At 45.3% G+C, this 20,531-nt stretch overlaps 1 protein-coding gene across 1 annotated transcript in view; it reads left to right on the top strand.

Moving 5' to 3' along the window:
• LOC306745326 (eukaryotic translation initiation factor 3 subunit H) overlaps nt 1–20,531 on the top strand; it is a 45,120-nt gene that overhangs the window by 384 nt on the left and 24,205 nt on the right. The window contains exon 2 of the mRNA XM_079228090.1: nt 4,772–4,928. Within this exon, the coding sequence (XP_079084216.1) occupies nt 4,772–4,928 (157 nt within the window). The remainder of the gene's footprint in view (nt 1–4,771; nt 4,929–20,531) is intronic.

Below are 20,531 nucleotides of genomic sequence, written 5' to 3'. Positions count from 1 at the left end.
AAATGCTAATAGGCTAACCGGTGTACGTTGCCTTTAGCTGGTGCTGGTCGGGAAACCGAAGAGGCGTTTGATTCTAAAACCGGGACCTCCCTGGTTGTGTTTTCTAAAGGAGCACATGGTGTAACGGTGCTGCCGTATTAGTATTGTACCCCTCCAAAAAAAGAAAGAAAGGATGGCGAATAGGAGGAACTTCCGGCGTGCTCATTCGGCTCCTAGTAGCTATAATAACATTTAATCATCACATAGTTGACTTTCCAAATGGCCCATGCGCCTTTTTTGAGACTGGGTCTGTAATGTGCGAGTTATAGTATTTCTAAATCTAGTTTTTAATTTATCACAATAATGACTTTCCTGATTAGAGTAACATTTAAACGATCTGAATGCAACAATGTAGCTAAATAATAACAAACAGCCGAGGCACTCGCTTCCCACTCTACTGTGTCCTGAAAGCAAAAAGTAGAAAGTTTGTGATACGATTTCGACTATAATTTAACCCAATCCTAAATGTTTTTATGTATGTATATTGTGTAGTACCTCAGTATCAACAGCAGAGGACAAACGTGGTTCACTGCCGGGCTCTGGCCTCCTGCCCTCCACCGCCCGGACACCAAGCAGCTCATTTTCTTGGTGTCTGAACACAGTTGCAGGACTTTAAACTTGCCAGCTGCTGCTTTCCTTTTATCTGGCTCATTAAAGCTGCTCCAGAGCCTCAGACCCTAATTTCAAATCTAAAGATTTCACCTCGATGTGTATTATTTAGACCTCTAATGAGTTTTCCGTCGAACTAAACACCACCGGGATCCGTTCAGTGTGTGACCTCATTTGTTTTCCTTCAGATGGTTGAAGGAAAGGTGTCTATTTCAGGCGATGAGTTATGAAATGCGTTTCACCTGAACGCATTGATATGCAGCAGTTGCTGCCGTGTTGCGTCACGACCCGTCTCTCAGAGGTTTGCCCACAGACGGCATCGCCACAGATGTTTGGGAGAACCGGATGGTTTCCTCGCTTCTGAAGACGTTCTCGTGGTTCCATTAAACACCTACTGAGATCACACATTCGCCTGTGCGTCCGTACTTAATTCATTCTGTCGTATGACGCACGCCAGACCCCGGACTTATTCACATAACAAGAATGAAGCAGTCAGAGCGCATTTCACAGAACATCTTGGCAATGTGGTTTGAAAGCTTTGGGCGACGGTGAAAAAAAAAAGAGGCAGAAAATGTGTCAAAATTAGGTGCTTTTAAAAAGATCATTTTAGCAGTGGCAGACATTTTCTTTAGATTTTTCATCACTTTGCCAGAACAGTCCTTTCTTCCCCCCGAGGCGTCTCCACTTGCCTGCGGTCTTTAAGCCGGCGCTCATCAGGAAGATGTTCAGACACGAGAGATAACTTCTTCCCAGTGTGGAGACGTATGTTCCCATCTGTTCAGTACAGTTACTAACTTCTTTTCTATCACCGCTTTGTAATACAGAAACTACAGTTTATGTTCACTTGGTATTATTGAAGTTGTAATTCTTAAGTCAAAGAGTAGAGCCATGTGTACACTTTGTAAAAAAGTGCTGCATTAATGATAAAACAATGCATGTGAGGTCTCCTGTTTTAATACTTCCTTTGTGATCTCCTGGTTAAATCAGCTCTCGGATCATGTGTACTGTTAAAAAAAAAACAAATTCCTTAGTGAGATTTGCAAAATAAAAAGGCCTGTGCTTTGAGATAACTAATCCAACTTGAGCCACATTACAGCCATTATGTCTGTAGAGAATATTACAGTGCAGAGGTTGTCTACACATCAGTGCTGCTAAAAAAAAAAAGTCATTACGGGATCGTCTCTCTTGCTGTACTTTCTCATAAGTAGAGCCTCGGTGTGGCGGGAATATATAAGCCCTTTTGTGAGCGCGAGGGAGAAGATTTATGATGAGAATTAAAAGCGGCCAACAGGGGATTTGGACCGCAATTGATTTTTCACAATTCAATTTTAAGCTTGTTGATTTATAACACGCTGTCCACATATCAATCTTGGGGCCTCTCCACATGAGGTGAGCTCAGTGGGCTAGCTTCTGCTGAGCTAGATCAATAGTGTGTGTGTGAGGGAGATCTAGCAGGCAAAGAGGTTGCTGAAGTGTGTGTGTGTGTGTGTGTGTGTGTGTGTGTGTGTGTGCATCCATGTTTGCACAAACGTGGAGCTTTCCAAGCTTTGCTTACAATACCTTCTGGCATTTATTTAGCACCAGGAAGCAAATGCAACAAATCCACTGGTTCCTATCTTCCCTCCTTCCCTTTCTTTTAGTGCAGAGGCCTCTTCACATCTCCTCTTTAAGGCAATGTCTGTAGATGCAGGACTTTCCTTTAAGCTCTGCTAGAATTTAGCTTTATTTATTTGGCTTTCTTGACATTGTTTTGGGTCCATCTGCCACCCCCCTCCCTTTCCTGACACTAGATCACCACACACACACACTCATGATTAACAGATTGCCAAGAGGTAATAGGCTAAAAGCATTGTGTATCTGTGCTCTCACTGATGGAGGAAGACTAGAAAAGATTTTTACTGCCAGAAAACAGGGCTAAATTCTGCGCTGAAGACCTCCAGTCACCCACTTCTCACTATCCCTCCCTCCCTCCATCCTCACCTGATCCCTTCCTGCTCTCTCGTCATCATTTCCTTCATCAGTCTAGTTTCTCACTCTTACATTCTCTCCATCTCCCCCCCCCCCTCCCCGACCTTTTGTTCAGACCTTTCTCCCCTCTCAGTCAGAAAAGACAAGGCAGGCAGGCAGGGAATGAGATTTGTTTTTCTACCCACTCCACCTCCATATCACCTCTCCATCCCCCCCTAGCTCTTTTACTTGTTGCATGACAGCTCCAGCACTCCATTGAAATAAATCATCTCCCAAGACAGATGCGTGTGTGTGTGTGTGTATATGTGTGTGTGCAGGTGAGGGCCTGAGCTAGTGAGACGAGTAAGGGCTCCCTCACGGTGATGATGTGTGTTTTGTTGTGAGCATGGCCCCAGGACTGCCACCCAGCTCCTGTGTGTGTGTGTGTGTGTGTGTGTGTGTGTGTGTGTGTGTGTGTGTATATTATTAATGCCTCTGGCTGTGACCTGCCCACACTGTTATCGGTGTGATTTATGCTCTCCCGCTCCACACGGTGGTTTCAGCTCCTTGTCCTCTTCCTGTTCATTTAGACGCTTTGCCTTATTCTCTACTCCTTGCCTCAGCTGTTTTTGCTGGTCAAGGTTTCCCATGATTGGTGTGTGTGTGTGTGTGTGTGTGTGTGTGTGTGTGTGTGTGTGTGGAAGTAAGCCGTAGCACTTCCCTGCTGTCCTTGGTGTCGGTGATGCAGCATTGGAGCTTAAACCAGCTCTTCAATCATGTGGAGACTTGTCCTATTGGCCCATTTATATCTGGCATTAAATATTAAACGCATACGATGATGCATGGACACCCTGTCCAGATGAGGCACGGCGATGTGGAATATCAGACCACAGGTCCAAATATACCCTCCTACTGTACGTGGGTTGCATTTGTCTTAAAACTTCCAGAGATTTCAGGTTTTTTATTCTTTTCTGGGCCACCGCTTGTAGGAAATGTAGATTACAGAAACGCTGCAGCCATTGCAGTTCAACATGATTGAACAAAAGGAGCTAAATACATTTGACACTTGTGGAAACGGCCTGAAAGCGCCACGCCTCGGTGGGCGGTTCCCCTGGCAGCGGCTGACTGACACCGCCGGGTCGGTTCTGCGAGGAGACGCTGTCACTCCTGGCGAGCCGCTGACGGACGCCTGTCATATCAAACATGGACAGTACAGAATTCACAAACTAGATTTGATGCCATATTTGAAACGGTGTCACCGTTACATATGCTGTCCGCCACAAGCAAAAATTGTTTTATGTTGAAAAATGTCAGCTGTTATTGGAGTTTTACAATCCCAAATATCAGTATCTGCTTTAATTCTAAGTGAAAACAAACGTGAAGGACATGTATACAGTCAGTGGCCACTTCATTATGTACATGCATTGTATCATGGACTTATGTGCAGTGCATATTTGAGTTGATTTAAGCTTTGTGACCGTCATTATCATGAGTAGACCTAAAGCGTTTATGCAATGCTCAATTCAATTATATTTAAAAAAATCACTAACTGCCACTTAACTATTCACATTTTTCTCTAATACGTCGTGGGGTTAATGTTTGCTACGGCCTGAAGTCACTGTTGATGTGTAATGGGTTGAGGAAAGTAAACTCGGGGTGCAATTTTTTGTGATAACAATGTTTTTTTTATTTAATACAGGTGTATATCACTGTGTTTAACACTCTAAATCAACATTATATACTGTTCTATATGCTAAAATACTGTTCTGGAATACGTTCCCCATTGGTATTAATTTCATTAGTTGAATATACTGCACGTGATGAAATACAATGTCTGAAAGAACACGGAAAGAAATGCTGCAATTCTGAAGCTGACAAAGAAGTGGCTTGGGGAAAAAATAAAACATCTCAACCAAACTAACCCGAACACAAATTAATGAGCACAAATCAACATGACGAGCAAAGGCGCAATTGGATAACATAAATCAAAGGACAATAAAATACAATAACAAGCGCCGCCGTAACGGGCACAGAATGCGTAAACAATGGCCGTGATGAATAAATTATCCCCGGTTCATAAAATGAAATCGCTTTATTGAAAGGAGCGTGCTCACCCCTCTTCCGGGGCGTTGTTATTTTTGCTACTTCAGTGATGGTGGTCTTGCTGTGTTCACAGGTGTTGCTGAAGATCATCAAGCACTACCAGGAGGAGGGCCAGGGCAGCGAGGTGGTGCAGGGCGTCCTGCTGGGCCTGGTGGTCGAGGACCGGCTGGAGATCACCAACTGCTTCCCCTTCCCCCAGCACACCGAGGACGACGCCGACTTCGATGAAGGTAAACGAGAGCGGCGTGTTTTTTTTTTTTATTGCATCGATCCTCTCCTGCAGCTGGAAAAATGCACATGCGCACAAAATAACAAACACTGAAATGAATACCCGTTAAGCACCAGTAATTGCAAATTAGTATGAACACGTTTTTAATTAGCACTCGAGTAGTTGAGTTGACGTACCAAATGCCACTGACGATATTGGGATGGAAGGTTTTTTTGTTTTGGTTGGGGAAACTGTGTCGTTGGTTGGTCTTTAATTTGACCACGTCCTTGACGGGCGAGCGCTAAACGAAACGCACGGGAGCAACCGGTCATGAAATGCAGCCAAACTGTGGCTCGGAACAACGCTTTCCTCCCAAAACCCCCCAAAAAGTCTGGGGAAGAGGAAGCAATATAACGAGGACCAGTGTGTCGGTTCACACAGTGTGCTTTCCAGTCGGATCCCCGTTCTTTAGAAATTGCAATTCCATGAAATTGCCACGGACCATAAAGAAACAGCAGCCGTGACGCAATCGCAGCAACGGCGTGTTGAGCGTCCGTGTGCATAACGTGTCCCCAGACCTGCCGTTAAGGACGAGGCCGACTTTTAACTAAGCTCAACTAGCTGCTGGGTGTCCTACGCTGTCGGGGTTGATGCCTGAGGGCGGCGGTGCAGGGATGCAGGTGGTTTTTTGTCTTTCTTTCTCCTTCCGCCTCCCGTCAGGCTTTCATATCAAAGGATGCCGTGTCCTCTGACCTCGGCCCTTCCCTTGTCAAGCCTTGTTGCTGCCCGCTCCTTGTTAGCGCAACAGTATCTGCTACGAGCCCGGCTGCAGGACGGGAAGGTGAACATGCGAGGAAGGGAAAAGGGGAGAAAATGCCGCTCCAAGAGGCCTCGGCTGCTAACGAGCGCCAGAAATTCTGCACGTTACACGAGCGCCAATAGTTAAGGTTGTTGGTGTGAAGAACAGCTCAGTTTGTGTGTGTTGTGTTGTTGACTTGTGATGCGCTGGGTTTTCCATCTGTCACTCCCTCTTTTTAGTTAGCGAGGGCGCTTTGCCAGGAACGCTTGGAAAACTCTCAGAATTCCTCTCCGCCCGGCTTTTGCAAAAGGCGGGTTATCTCGTCGCTACGGAGACGAGTTCCAAATGGAAACATGGAAGTCGTTCATGTTGCGTTTGTTGCGTGTGCTTTCCTTCCCTCGAGGGAATGATTTTGAAGCAACAGTGCAAGAACTGAGCTCTCCGACGACGACTACAGAATGCTCCTTTCTCCGTCTACAAAGTGTGCCCACGCACACGCACACACACACACACACACACACACACACACACACACACACACACACACACACACACAGCCCTGGCAGAAGAAAGGGAGACCAGGAGTCCGAAACGACTTCATGAACTTCATCGATATTCTTCTGGAGATCCGGAGCCGAGCTGTGATAAATGACGGGAGGCCTCGACTGTGTAACTACCCTACAGTCGGACGTTGGGATGCATATTGAGAGAAATTGATTGATCGACTCCAACTTAAAATGGGCCGTAAAACCAGATTCCTCAAATGCATCAGGCGTGACAAACGATGGGAAGGAACTCTGGGTAGTTTTTGCACAACGGTCCCCAAAGAGCGTGCGGTGTTGAGTTATTTACCGCAGACCGGCAACCCGAGGGTCGGCATCATCTACGTGAATCCAGTATTTTCACGGCTGTGTTTTCATTATCGGTTGCGGGCAGTGTGCTTCGGAAGCAGCTGCTCACGCGCGTTGTTGTCGCTCTATAACTTCTGTCAGTAACGTTTCAATCAGCACTTCATTATTCTGCACCACACTACCTTTTCTTTCTGGAAGTGAATGGCCTGAAGTGGGTATATGATTGGGAAAGGGAGGGGAAACACTCGCACCGTTAACGCCGCGACACTCTTGTTCTCTCCAGAGGCGCAGGAGGATATTTGGCCAAATTGTCTTTGACAGTTGTATTGGTTTTTGATGAATGTGTGTTGGATTCCGGTCTTTGTATCAACCCTATCTCTGACGATCGTATTGACTCTCTCACGCTTATCATTCGATCGCGCCGCCCCTCGATAAAGCTTCTTTCTATCTGGCGTCGTAAGATTCAGGCAGATCGGGCACAGTGGACACGTTTAGCTGTGTGTGTGTGTGTGTGTGTCTGCATCATCTTAAACTGGCTCATTGCCTGCTGGAGGCCCCTCGGATCAAAATGACTCCTCCTCCTCTATCTGTAAAGGAAAGATGGACAGGATGGGCAGCTATGTGACTGTTTTTTCTTTGTGCGTGTGTGTGTAAGTGTGTGTCTGCTATGCTGCCATTTCATCAACAGGTGCCAGTGTGGAGCTGTAATCGTAGGACAGTCTTGTGGCAGCAAATGTGACCAATATGAGCGAGCGAGAGCTGGAGAAAGAGAGTAATCGAGCGCGCACAGCAGAATCCGCCTCGTATAAAACCGACGCTGAACCCCGGCCCTCCTATTTCCCATGTCCTTGCATACTTTGTCCTTGTATCATTAACAAAATGTGTGGAGAGAGACGTGTAGACCTGCAGGCACTTATTCTCAAGGCACTTTGTGCAACAGAGGCACCCAAGCAGCATCTTAATAATGCGCCGTGGCCCTCCTTTTGTTGTGGCATGAGCGATAATACAAAGCAGAGGTATCCTGGCACGGAGATTAGGCACGGCTGTATACGGGGAAATTTACATCAGACCTCGCAGGCTTAGAAATTGTGACCCTCTGCTGACGCAAGAAAAGAAAGCGCACCGTTGTAGAGGTGTTGTGTTTATCCGCTGTGAAAAGGATGTGTTGCGTAAGAGCAGAAATTGCAGCAACATGCACAACATTTCAACCTTTTGTTATGATTCCTATAGCGGCGTTACGATGTCTATACCCTGAGGCCTTTGAGTACCGACGTGGAAAAAGGAAGCTTTCTGGTCTGTAATAGTTTGGTCCAAAGTGCCTGGTGGTTAGGTTTGACCATATGGGTTTAGTCCTGCACTCAAAAAAGGGTATTTTACTTGTTGTTGTTGTTGTTGTTGGGGCAGAAAACCAGTGATCTGCTGATTTCTACAAATCAAGACCCGCTAGTCTAACGCTGTACTCGTGCTGAAATAAGTTTTTTAAAGAATGGTGACGCCCCTACTGGTTAAACAACCGATGAAGCGCCGCTCGGTGCAATGAGCGGGCTTATAAAGCACGACCGGTTTGACTCGTGAGGAGCGACTATATCAAACTAACCGTCGCTCAGTACCACTTTTGCTAAATTCCTTTGACATTCAACCCGTGTCACTCGTATTCAGCAGCTGGGCGCGGTATCCTGAAGGTAGAACAAAATTAGCCGACTCTTTGCCTCCCTTCACCCTCCACTACTCCCTCTTTTCTTCTGTAACTCTGCAGGTGAGAAAGCTGCCTCTGCCATTCTCCCCGACCATTTCCCAGCTTCCCTCGCTGCAATCGCTCACTTCTTTCCGTACTTTACTCCATCCCTTTTTATTTTTTTTATCTTCCTCTTCCTTCGTTCTGCACCACATCGTCCAAATTCTACCCCCACAACCATCAGAGGATTTATAAAGCAGAAGACTTTAGGAGAGAGAAACGATTTTGGCGTCCAACCAATGGTCTGCTGGGGGTAATTATGTCCCAAAAATGAAGGGTTCCTTTTAATTGTGCACTTAATGGAGTTTTGCAGCATTTGTATATCAGAGGCAATTAATTTAAAATCATGCATGCATTCTTTGTCATTAGATACTGGCATCATACTAAATATGTAGGCCGTAGATATTCTGTATATGGGTGTACATGCGTGTATGGGGTTCTTTTCTTTATTTTTTAAACCACACTAACCTGCTGCCTCATGCCAACCTGCCTGCTCTCCTCCCAGGACAGGTGAGGGCTGCCAGGCCCTCGTTCCACATTGGCTCGGCCAACAGTCGTCACACCGGTGGAACAAACGCGTTTCAAGGGAACTTGTTAATGCAATGTGTCCTGATTCCAGTAATTAGATGCGTTTCTCTCCGACAACGCATGGCGCTCTTTTCTCGACCGCACAGCGTTTCATTTACGACAACAGATCACACGGCTGTGGCTGTCCCAGTCCTAACAAGACACTTAATTAAAAAAAAAGAGCACGGAAAGTTACCCTTGGTGTGTAAACAACCTGTAGTCCTTAATGAGGTTGATTGGCACTCTTTTTTCAGTTTATTTGTTGTTGGTGTCACTCCCGCTGCCACTGTTTTGAATTACTCTGCAAACAAATTAGCCACAACTTCAGATTGAAGGGAATTTGATTGGGCTGTGAGATGGAGAAAAATGACTGCGGACGCTAACGCACTAAAAGGATGAACGTAAAAACAATATCTCTGGATTTAGCATCATAGACGCTATTGTGTCTTATTAGGGACACAGACGATGCTAATAGGATGTCAGTAGTTGCTATTATTTACATATTGAGTGATTTCAATAGGTTAACTTTTTGGTGAGAAGTTGCAATAGCAACAAATGTGTTCAACGTTACAAGCAGCATCTGCAATACCTGGTGTCCTAAACTTGCATTAAATCTAATGGCCAGCAGGGGGCGACTCCACTGGTTACAAATACTAGTTTAATTCTTCAAAACAGCATGTTTTCTTTTTTGGGCTGGGACTAATTGCATTTTCACGAAATTCACGACAGTCCCAACAAAGTTGAACTTGAGCCCAATTTAAAAACAGTACCATGCTCTGTATTATAAATAATCTGTTTCTGTAATGCCCGATAAAACTCAACCTCATGAAGATAACACATTTATGCAAATGTTTCTTCGTTACTTAATTGGCTTATTTTACAAAAGTGGTGAAAAAGGCATCTGCAAGCTGCAGCAAAGTCTAAATGCGCTAATCTGGTGCACTTTATAAGCAGAATAAAGAAGCTGGATCTCTGAAGATTGTTGTTTTCGCAGTGATGGAATGAAGCTAATTAATTCGTTGACTCGACACAAACCAACATTACTGATGGCCACATGTTTCACATCACTGGGGTGGTTTACTGGAAGCTAAACGGACATCAATGGTCTTAGCTACACCTGTGACTAGTCATGAGATACCTGTTTATTCCTCAGAGTAAATCCACTGCAATGTTGGAGCAGTTTTCCTCCGTCAGCCATACATTTTGTGATTGTGGCCAAAGAGTTCAATTTTAGTTTCTGCAGTACTTTGTTCCAGAGCGCCTTCATCCAAGTGTTGCGTCGCATACTAAAGGAAAGGCGTCTTTCTGATGGCTCCACAGTGTAGATCATTTTAGTGTAAGCGACATCGGAGTAAATTTATTATTTACATGCACCGTCTCAACAAACGAAAGTGGTATCTTTTATAAATAAGATAAACGTGTGGTGCATTTAAGGGTTTTTAGTTTAAAGAGAATAGTGCGGCTGTTAATTTGTTGAACAGCGTATTGGTGTGGATGCAGCCGAGGGGTTTGGTGTGACGCCGCCTCTTCAAGCTACTGACGGACACAATAGCTCCTCAAGTGAGGCGGGTCCTCGTTCCTGATAGTTTTCATTGTCGTACCCGTGTCAGGTGATCTATTTAATTAAGTGCTTGGCGTTGGCTGTGTGAAAGTGACATTGGTGCACCACAAAAGCAAATGACGCAGCGAATTCTGAGATCAACCCCCGAGTGCCATGAAAAGAGGGCTGCATGGACTACTGGTGCGTTTGCCCTTGTCGTTCTGAAGCCTGCTCTTTACACGAGGATTCAGCACAAAAGCAACTTTCTGGCTCGAGTTTCACATCAAAGATGAAGCGCCGATACAAATTAAACATTTATTTGTCTTTCTGGGAAGCTACGTTACTAAAATCTATGCTGCTGCTGTCGATGTTGTCCTTGTCAGAAATACTAAAATGTGATACCCAATTTAGGACGAGAGCATTAATTAACATGAACCGAGTAGGGAGCGTTCCGATATGATGGAGGAGAGCCGATCCCCTGCTGGAGGGAACTCGTGTTTAGCGTTGTGGAAATCTTAAAACTCTGCTTTTGAAAGCTGCAGCATCTGCTTCAGATTTTTTTGGCTTTTCATCCATCATTGTCCATCCAATGGCCCTTGACACCTCCTCTGAATATTCTCCTTTTCGTGAGATTTTTAGATGATTGCAGTCTCCTTGCCTTCCCCTTTCTTTTTTTTTTTTTCTTTTTTTTTTTTTTAAACTATTCATAAGCTAGATAACTTTTCCCCTTTTGTGATATCACAGGAATCAAAGTCAAGAGTTATTAAGGTTATTAACATATTGTTTGTCTGTGTGAAGTGCATTTTCTTTTTGATTTTGTGCTACAACTGGATACAAATGTATTTATTCTAGATGTGGAGCACCATCATAATGCTCATCTCTAGAGGACAGGTTGTTTTTTAGTTTTAATCCCAAAACGACTAAACCAGAGTTTCTCTCTCCGAGGTAAATGTGAAGTGATCACAGAGACTAAATGGTGTGCCTCAGTTCTGAAGGACTTAACATGGGACACGAGGAAAACGATGCAGGTTGAGACTTGAAATGTCTCGGATGTATTTCCGTTTCCCAGAATGTTTTGCATCAAAAATGATATTTTGTAAACAAATTAAAGGAAATCTTCTTCAACCAAAGCAATGGAAGTGAAGGCACAAACGGAACTAATTAAGGCCAATTACATCAGCGGTTTCCTCCAGTGGGGTCTTGCGAGGTTAGTCTTTAATTGTAGTCTGTGGCAGGCATTTTCACGGTGGGTTAATTGAAGTCAGGGGGATTTAAAAACGCCTCTGCCATGATCTCTTCGCTGTACATGCAGTGAGGCAAAAAGTTGTCCCTCTCCGACAAGGTCTTCTTGGGTTTAGCCCTTCTTTCAATAGATCTCTCCACCTGCCCCCAATGGAAAGTTGATCTCCATTTCGTCGTCCTCTGATGAGGCTAATTAGAAATCACTTTGCAGGCCGGCTTTAGGGGGACACTTATAAACATTAAGGATATCATGTGCACCGTTATGCATTATGATCACGGGGCACTTTAGTTCCTCCAAAGCTCTAAAAAGATTCTTCCTCATTGTCCTTTGCCCTCCGGTCTCTCACCTTTCCTCTCTCTCTCTCTGCTTTTGAATGCTCACCCAGCGTAATAAATCAAAGGGTGTGTGGGTCCCCCGGGGGCCGTCGCCGTCGCCATCAGTTGCACTGTTTTATTCATCCGATCCTGGATTCTGCACCGCATAAAATGTTGCGTGTGTCTGTGGAGGGCGGGGTCTGAATGCATGGCTGTAGACAGAGGATGGAGGGTGAGGAGTGAACGATGTGAGAGGGTGAGTGTTGAAGAGGAGGGCTGAGGTTTGAAGTGTGTTGAGATTGAAAAGAGAGAAAGTCACGAGGGGAAAGAAAAAGATGGACGCCGAACGTAAACGGCTCCAGGAGGCTGGAGGCGAAGGAACAGTCGGCAAAATCTGGAGCAACAAGGCAAAGATGAGTAAAAGGGAGAGCAGGTCGGCAACCAATTTATGTGGTGATCGTAGTGGAGGAATGAACAGACAACCGAACACCAATCCCAATTGTAAGGGTTTAATTCCTCCTCTAACCTCTGTCTTAGCAATGAATTGTCTTTGACCTTTTTGATCATTAAATTACCAGATAGTAGCTCATGTTTTATTCTAATGATTCAACAGTTTTAAGCTTTAAAAGTGCTCAGGCTGACGGTCAGACTGCCAATGCAGAAAATAAACGAGATTTCCAGAAGCCCAGGTGTCCAAAATACCTCCTGCCCCTTTGCCTCTATGCTGGGCGGTGTTGATGTCCAATGTTTATTCATGCAAGCTTTATTTTTTCACATGAATTGCACTTAGATACTGAAGCTTGTACGGGAGAGGCTGCACCAAAACGTCTATCTATCGTTCGGCTGAATGTCGATGCATTAGCTCGCGTCCACCGATCGTGTAACTTCATCACTCGGGGACATACTGAAGCGTTTTTTCCGGCCGGCGGGGGCCGCGTTTCCTCGCAGACGGGCAGAGGGGGTGGGGGTTCACGGATGAATGGCCGCGCCCAGACACCAGTTATGTAACGCAACATCAACGATATGGACGCGTCCTTGAGCGAGACACGGAAACCCAAAGTTGCCCCTCGGATGCAGAGGTCAAACTTTATGCTTTGACCTGCTATGTATATGACAAATAGAAGAAATACATCATCCTTTAGCTCCTTTTTGAGAACATATTGATATACTAAATGAGTATTGGCAAGGAGATTTCTTTTTTTAATACTTTTTTCTCCCATTCAAAAAAAAGAAACTAGGATTTGTGCACATGTGAGCAAACGGTCACACACCATTTCCCCATTCGAACTATAAAAACAAAGCCCTGTGACAAGCGGGCTGTCAACCCGTACACACACACACACACACACACACACACAGAGCAGCTGCTTGCTCGTGCACCGGCGAGTGTTTGTGTGTGTGTTTGTTGTCTGGACACGCACACACACGTGCGAGGCGGGCAGCTCTCCGCAGGCCTTGCTTAACTAAGATTAATTGCGCCTAATCCACTGTGCCAGGTGGAACATGGGCCGCGCTGGGTGCGCCGTCACACACACACACACACACACACACACACACACACACACACACACACACATCCCATTACAGCCTCGCTGCTGAGAATTAGCCCCGCGCCTCTCCCGACACCCCGGACCAGACCACAACTCGATACCACCATTTACTCCTCGACAAACCGGCGCATTTATCACCGTTGCCTTCCTCCTGACGGACGAGCACAAAATGCCAAGACGGCGGCGGCTGACCTTGACAACACGGAGAAAAGAAAGCGTTAGCATCTTTTGACGGCGGTATCCAAGTGTTTAGGAACTCGTTTCACCCGATACGCCGAGGTGAGACGAGATTGGCGGCATGTTTACGGAGGTGACGGAAATATTTGGCAACTAATTAACAGTTATTTTCATTTTTGTGAGCATATTCATCTGTGCAATGTGCATTTAAAATAGCCTAAAATGAAAATATGGATATCGAAACCACAGCTACCAACTAATTATGAACCATTTTCGTCTTATAATTATCACTAATCATTGATGTGACATGTTTTTGTCAGATGGTTGTCTTTCCCTTGTGCCATCTTTCTGTCTCTCACACACACACACACACACACACACACACACACACACACACACACACACACTCTCCACTTCGCGGGCTCAATTAGCAAATAGCATTCACAGATCAAGCGGACGCCTTCCAAGCACCTTTCACACTTTCTCCCTCTGCGGCGCGTCCTTTCACTTTTCCTCTCTCTTTCCGTCCCCCGTGTACGTCGTAATGATGGCGAGAGGCCGACCTCATTAATCTTGTGACCGTGTTGTCGTGCAGATAATGCATCTACAGCAATGCTTGCCCACCTTTTTGTTTCCTCTCATGTACCCACTCGGTCCTGTTAGATGAACTGGAGTACCCCTTGACCAGCTGCTGGTCCGCTTGTTGTCTAAAATGTGTCTGGATAATCCAACACTGCCAATCCTGTGTGTGTGTGTGTGTGTGTGTGTGTGTATTTGGTGTGTGTTATCTCTTAATTTTAAAGCTTCATTCCAAGCGCCACATCGCTTGGCTTCGGTAGAGTTTGATTGACAGATGGTTCATCCAATCATCTGCCAAATATATATTTTAAGTGCCTGCTCTTTTCCAAACAGATTCCAGTGACTGCCTCTTAGATGGTTTTGTGTAACTAACCAGCTGTTAGTGTGACAATCTATAATCTAAATAATTTGTATTATGCATTTCTTTAAATATATAAACTGACCTGCAGGGTGCAGACATTGCTGCACATTTGGTGACTTTTCTGGTCATTATTGAGATTGTTTTCACTCTAGCTTGATGGCATTTCAGTCCACAAGGAATGGAGCTTTCCCCTCCCCCAAAAATATATTATATTGACCCAAAACATGCACAAGGGCATCATTGCAAACCGTGTGTCTTCAGGGGTTGACGACCTTCCAGTTCGCCGGTGATTTTGCAATGCGATGAACGGACTCAGTGGAGGAGATAAACGCATTAATATCATCGGGTATCCTCGGCTTTAGGGACCCCCGAAGGGTAGCAAGGTTACGGCAGGCTGGGTAAACGGCAACAACAACATGCAGCTGGCCTTCAAACGGCAAGATTTACTCTTGTGTTTTTTATTTTGTCGTTTAAAGGAGTAAAGTCCGGCTGGGTGTGTTTTTGTAGGAATTGTCAGAGACTTTTAAAGCAAAACCGAGGAATCAAAAATAAATGTGTGAACACCGAGACGTTGAGAAGCGTTCTCTGTTTTTATATCTTACAAAACAGCTCGGGGTTTGTGTGTCGAGGTTGTCCGTAGTGAGTCGAGAACACGGCCTCATTTAAATTACGGTCGGTGTGCCGAGTCCTGAGGGCGAGACGGAAACCGTGGAGAAGGCCGCTAGACACCAAGGTGTGTCCAGATTGTAATGCACCTCAGCTTTTTGTTTGTTTTTTCCTCTTTGCGCTCAAGTATTTATGACATGCCAAGAGGAGCATGCTCTGCTGTCAACCACAGAGCACCACTGGCAAAAAGAAATGAGGAATTAGTCATTTAGAGCAGCCTGCAAGGCGCCCGGTCCCATCAATCATCCAAAACGTCCACCGATTTGTGTTTTTCCGTGCCGACTTTGAGGGGATATTGATGGTCAACGCAAAGTCAAAATGCATTTTCTTTGTGCAGGTAAGAAAGCAAAGCCTCAGTCTTGACTTTTACCAACGCTGAACACAACCACTGCTCTTCACAGCTGTATCTTTCTGTTCTGAAACCAAGCTTTGAAGAGTTTCTTCTTCTTTTTCTCCTCACCATGTCTCTTAACTTGTCTTTTATCCGTGATGGATTTTAAAGCTCATCGTTCTACCTTTTTGAAGACAATTTGAATAAAGTTATTTTTGGATAGAGGTCTGATTGGTGTCGTCTAACCTCATTTTAATTTATAAAAAATTTCCTTTCACCAAAATGAGACGGTAGAGGAGGGAAATGAAGGGTAAAGGTAATCCTGCTCGCCAAAGTTCAACCTTTGACATTATTTCATATTATGCATCTGCTCCAATGTACTGTGTGTGTGTGTGTGTGTGTGTGTGTGTGTGTGTGTGTGTGTCAAGGTGGGGATTAGAATGTGTTGTGACAACAGGTGCGTGCGTCCTCACATTCAGAGACTCGCTCACATCTCTCTGCCTGCGTTGAGATGCTGTGGCCTGCAGCGGCATGCGAGGTCTGATGCAGTGCACCTCTTGTGTCATGGAGTATTAGAGTATGGACTATCTGTCTGGTTCATTGCACACACACACACCCACACACACACCCCTTGTTGATTATGACTCTTAACCCCATTGCCAGAGGTTAGGAGTTTAGCTCCCAGCTGATAAATGCATCCACTCCACCGTACATATATACGCACACGCTCGCTTTAGATGTACAGCTTGCAGTACAAGGCATCCTCGGGCTTCACGCTTTCTCTTTTCTGTTGCGCTTTACACACACACACACACACACACACACACACACACACACACACACACCTGCTCTCCCACATTTTGCACCTTCACTCAGAATCACGTCCGGTTTCACCATTCTCTCTCTCTCTCTTGCCCGTAATATTTTAAATATACTTTCACTTTGTCTTAGTCTTACACCCCCTGTCCTCTCTCTGACACACACACACACACACACACACACGTACACACACACTCAAGTAGCGCGAGGGGAATGGGCAGACTCATTCCCTGTCTGGCCTCGGGACCCAGATTGATTGATGGGAGAGGAGGCAGGGCAGCAGAAATGAATGAGGAATAGCAAACGGTGGCGCATGCTCCCACCTCTGCGCCTTCATGATATTGTGAAATTGGCTATTCTCTGGCTTACGCTGTCGCTAATGTCCACAGAATGTTAACGGCTGTCTCGGTAATGCAACAATGGGGAGCAAGATGGGGTTTGTTTTGGTTATAACAGAAAATATAGAAGGCTTGTCATGCTGGGACCTTCATTTTTTTGTTTTTTGTTTAAGTCTCACCCTGGACATGCAGGACATGGACAGGTATTTGAGCACCCTCCTCTCTGGTCTGTCACCCATGGAGGCAGATAAAGAAGGGGAGAGAGGCGGAAACGCACAGACGTCAAGCTGATTTGCTTCTATTGCAGATCAACATGCACTCAAATATTTGCCAATATGTCAGAACCTGCGCTGACATCTGGATTATTTTATAGTTGCTCTGAAGTCTTCGCTCGAGGTCGCCTCCACCTGAGCGGTAGCTGAAATGGCAGAGAGCTTAATCAATTCACGTTCCACATTCAGGTTTCCGTAACCAGAACAGACGGCTGTCCTCCCATCACACTCTGTACCTTTTTGGAGATATGAAGACCAAAGAGGCCGACGCGTTTCTTCTTCTTCTCCTTGTCATGTATGAACGTTTGAGTCTTGAGGTCATCGCTACTTGTCTGTCTTCAATCTCTTCCATCATGTACAGCTTTTTTCTTTCTTTTTTTTGTAGCACAAAACAGTCAGTCAAGAGATTATGCTGCTATAAATACAATTGTTTTATGTATTTTTTGGTTTCCTACACCAAAAAAAAGAGTTCTCCGGAGGCTTTTATTTTAGTGTGTGTGTGTGTTGTTTAACAAACAAGGTAGCGATCATCCAGATAGTGAGAATACAAGTCGGTCTCCTTACTGCCTTCACAAAACATTCAGCCTCCGATTTCGTTTTTCATACATTTTGTGTGCCGTCGGATTTTGCGCTTTCATTTTTCATCACTATCAGTAGAATAATGGAAGTGTGATGATTAATTGGAACGAGGGGGCAAAAGTTCACCACTAAATTGTCTGCTTGCGCTGCCGGCCTTGGACCATTGTTTAAGTAGAGCAGAACTCGCCCCAAAAATTGCAGTTGTGGAAAATACAGTTATTAGCCTCACCGTTTGGCTCAATTAGCCGTTTCTCTAACGAAGTGGGAAATGATTTGTGTCGCCGCCTCTGCAGAATAATCACTCATTTGGTAGCTTTCGCCTTGTTGACCTCCCAGCTCGGGGGAAAACGCTGCAGTCCCTCGTCCTTTTGCATTTCTTTAGAACCGACTCGGCGCTTCTGGAACGCTCGCCACTTGAGACGTGACATCACAAACTCTGCTGGACGCACGCCTTTTCAGTCCAGTCGGAATGAACCGAGACGCACGGCAAAAAACAACAGCTTCAAAGTCTTTGTGGAATCAGATAAGCAGGTTTATAGAAAAGCAAATCAAAAGATTGCAAGTTGTGCACATTACCACTTACCAAGAAACTGTCACTTGTTAAGTGGTTGATTTAATCTGGATCACAGTTATTCATTAATTTCTTTTGATGTGTGGTCGTACGGCGTCAGTGTTGCGTATACTCTCCTCACGGCCTCGACGGGAACATTTTATGTGGATTTCACAGCCCAGTGTTGGTGGTAAATATCCGATTATATCCGTCCGGCGGCGTCATTTTGATGCGAGTGACGTAAGAACTACAGAAGTTTCATCTTGGATTTCTAATCTCCGCCTCTGGGTAGCCAGCATGCCACAACCAGACGGGTTCATACGGTCATGGAAAACCTGGAAAAGTCATGGAATTTATTTATTTTTTTTATGGTTATTTTCAGGCCTGGAAAAATCCTTGAAAAAAATTAAACTCATAGTTTTGTAAAAGTCATGTAAATGTGTTATATTCATGTGTTCATGACGTTCATTTACGCTGAGTTTGAAATCATGAATATGCTTTTAAAAGGAATATAAGCAGGCATACATACAGGCATCTATATAAATGTTTATTCTTTTAATCAAACTATTGTCTCATTCATTTGAGTCATTTAAGGTTTACTGTATGCTTTGTATTCTCATTGTTAGTTTAAATACTACATTTACTCACTTTTTACTGTTTACACCCAGATTTCACTAAATGTTTGGTCATGGACATTTGGTTTAAAGTCATGGAAAAGCACTGGTCAAATGTGTATGAACCCTGAACAGAACTTCCTCAACTAGTTGTAAAGTCCATTGTGTAAATAAAGAAGTTCTTAGTATGTATTGAAAATAGTAACAATTGCATCCCCAAAAAATGTGCAGAGGATTTTTCTTCACGGTCTTTTGACAAACTAAAATATTCAGATATTTATGCGAGTGCACAGCAAAGGAAATGCACCCACAACATGGCAGCGGCCGCTCTGCCCAGCGAGGCGCCAGAAGCAACCCGGTAAATAACGGCTACATTTCAACCCTGACCGGACGGCCACGTGGAGGCGTTCTTCTTTTAACTGCAACGACCAGAGATGTAGCAAATATTGATATGATTATGTAAATAATAACTCTTAACTGCATAAATAAATAATAACTCTTAACTGCATTTCAGTGTCTCAGTACTTCTGCAATGACAATGAAGTTGAATCTGAATACGTGGGAAAGGTGAAACTGCAGCGTTGTAAAACAAACCGTCTCTGCGTGTGAAAGAGTCAGCGGCTTGGAGTCGACATGAGACATGGCCGATCGGGTTTCCTGCCATCCTTCAGCTTTCGCTTCAGAGACGGATCACTTTGTGCACAATCTCCCGGCTAATGACGGGGTGTTGGGGCATGTGTACGCATCAGTGCAGCTTGAGAGGAAAGCTCTCGTACTGATTGGCGTGGAGGTGCAGAAACCGATACCTCCCTCCCTCCCCGCTGAGCGCCGCGGGTCCTGACGCCTCGGGCAGACAGACGGACTGTGCCCGTCACAAACACTCCTCCTCCTCTGTGACGGGGTGAAGTCCGTTTTGTAGTCGCGCTGGTGGCTAAATGAAGCGCCCTGCTTCTAGTGTGTCGGGTGCAGACCGTCCTGCTCACCCACTCCATGTTTTAATTCTCACATACTCATTTGTCACAGTAGACTCAGAATGACAGAAGAAGCTACGAACTATTCTCACATTTCTCTAGTGGGTTTGCTACTACGCTTAAGACACACACACTCGCACAGCCACACACACACAGCCTCACACACTCGCACAGCCACAGACACACAGCCTCACACACTCGCACAGACACACAGCCTCACACACTCGCACAGCCACACACACACAGCCTCACTCACTTGCACAGCCACACACACACACAGCCTCACTCACTTGCACAGCCACACACACACACAGCCTCACTCACTTGCACAGCCACACACACACACAGCCTCACACACTCGCACAGCCACACACACACACAGCCTCACTCACTTGCACAGCCACACACACACAGCCTCACTCACTTGCACAGCCACACACACACACACACACACAGCCTCACTCACTTGCACAGCCACACACACACAGCCTCACTCACTTGCACAGCCACACACACACACAGCCTCACTCACTTGCACAGCCACACACACACACAGCCTCACTCACTTGCACAGCCACACACACACACAGCCTCACACACTCGCACAGCCACAGACACACAGCCTCACACACTCGCACAGCCACACACACACAGCCTCACTCACTTGCACAGCCACACACACACAGCCTCACTCACTCGCACAGCCACACACACACACAGCCTCACTCACTTGCACAGCCACACACACACACACAGCCTCACTCACTTG

The sequence above is a fragment of the Taurulus bubalis genome (assembly GCF_910589615.1).
Source record: "Taurulus bubalis genome assembly, chromosome: 12".
NCBI classification, from domain to species: Eukaryota; Metazoa; Chordata; class Actinopteri; order Perciformes; family Cottidae; genus Taurulus; species Taurulus bubalis.
The sequence above is the reverse complement of the archived record's forward strand: the minus strand, read 5'-3'. Positions and strand labels throughout refer to the sequence as shown.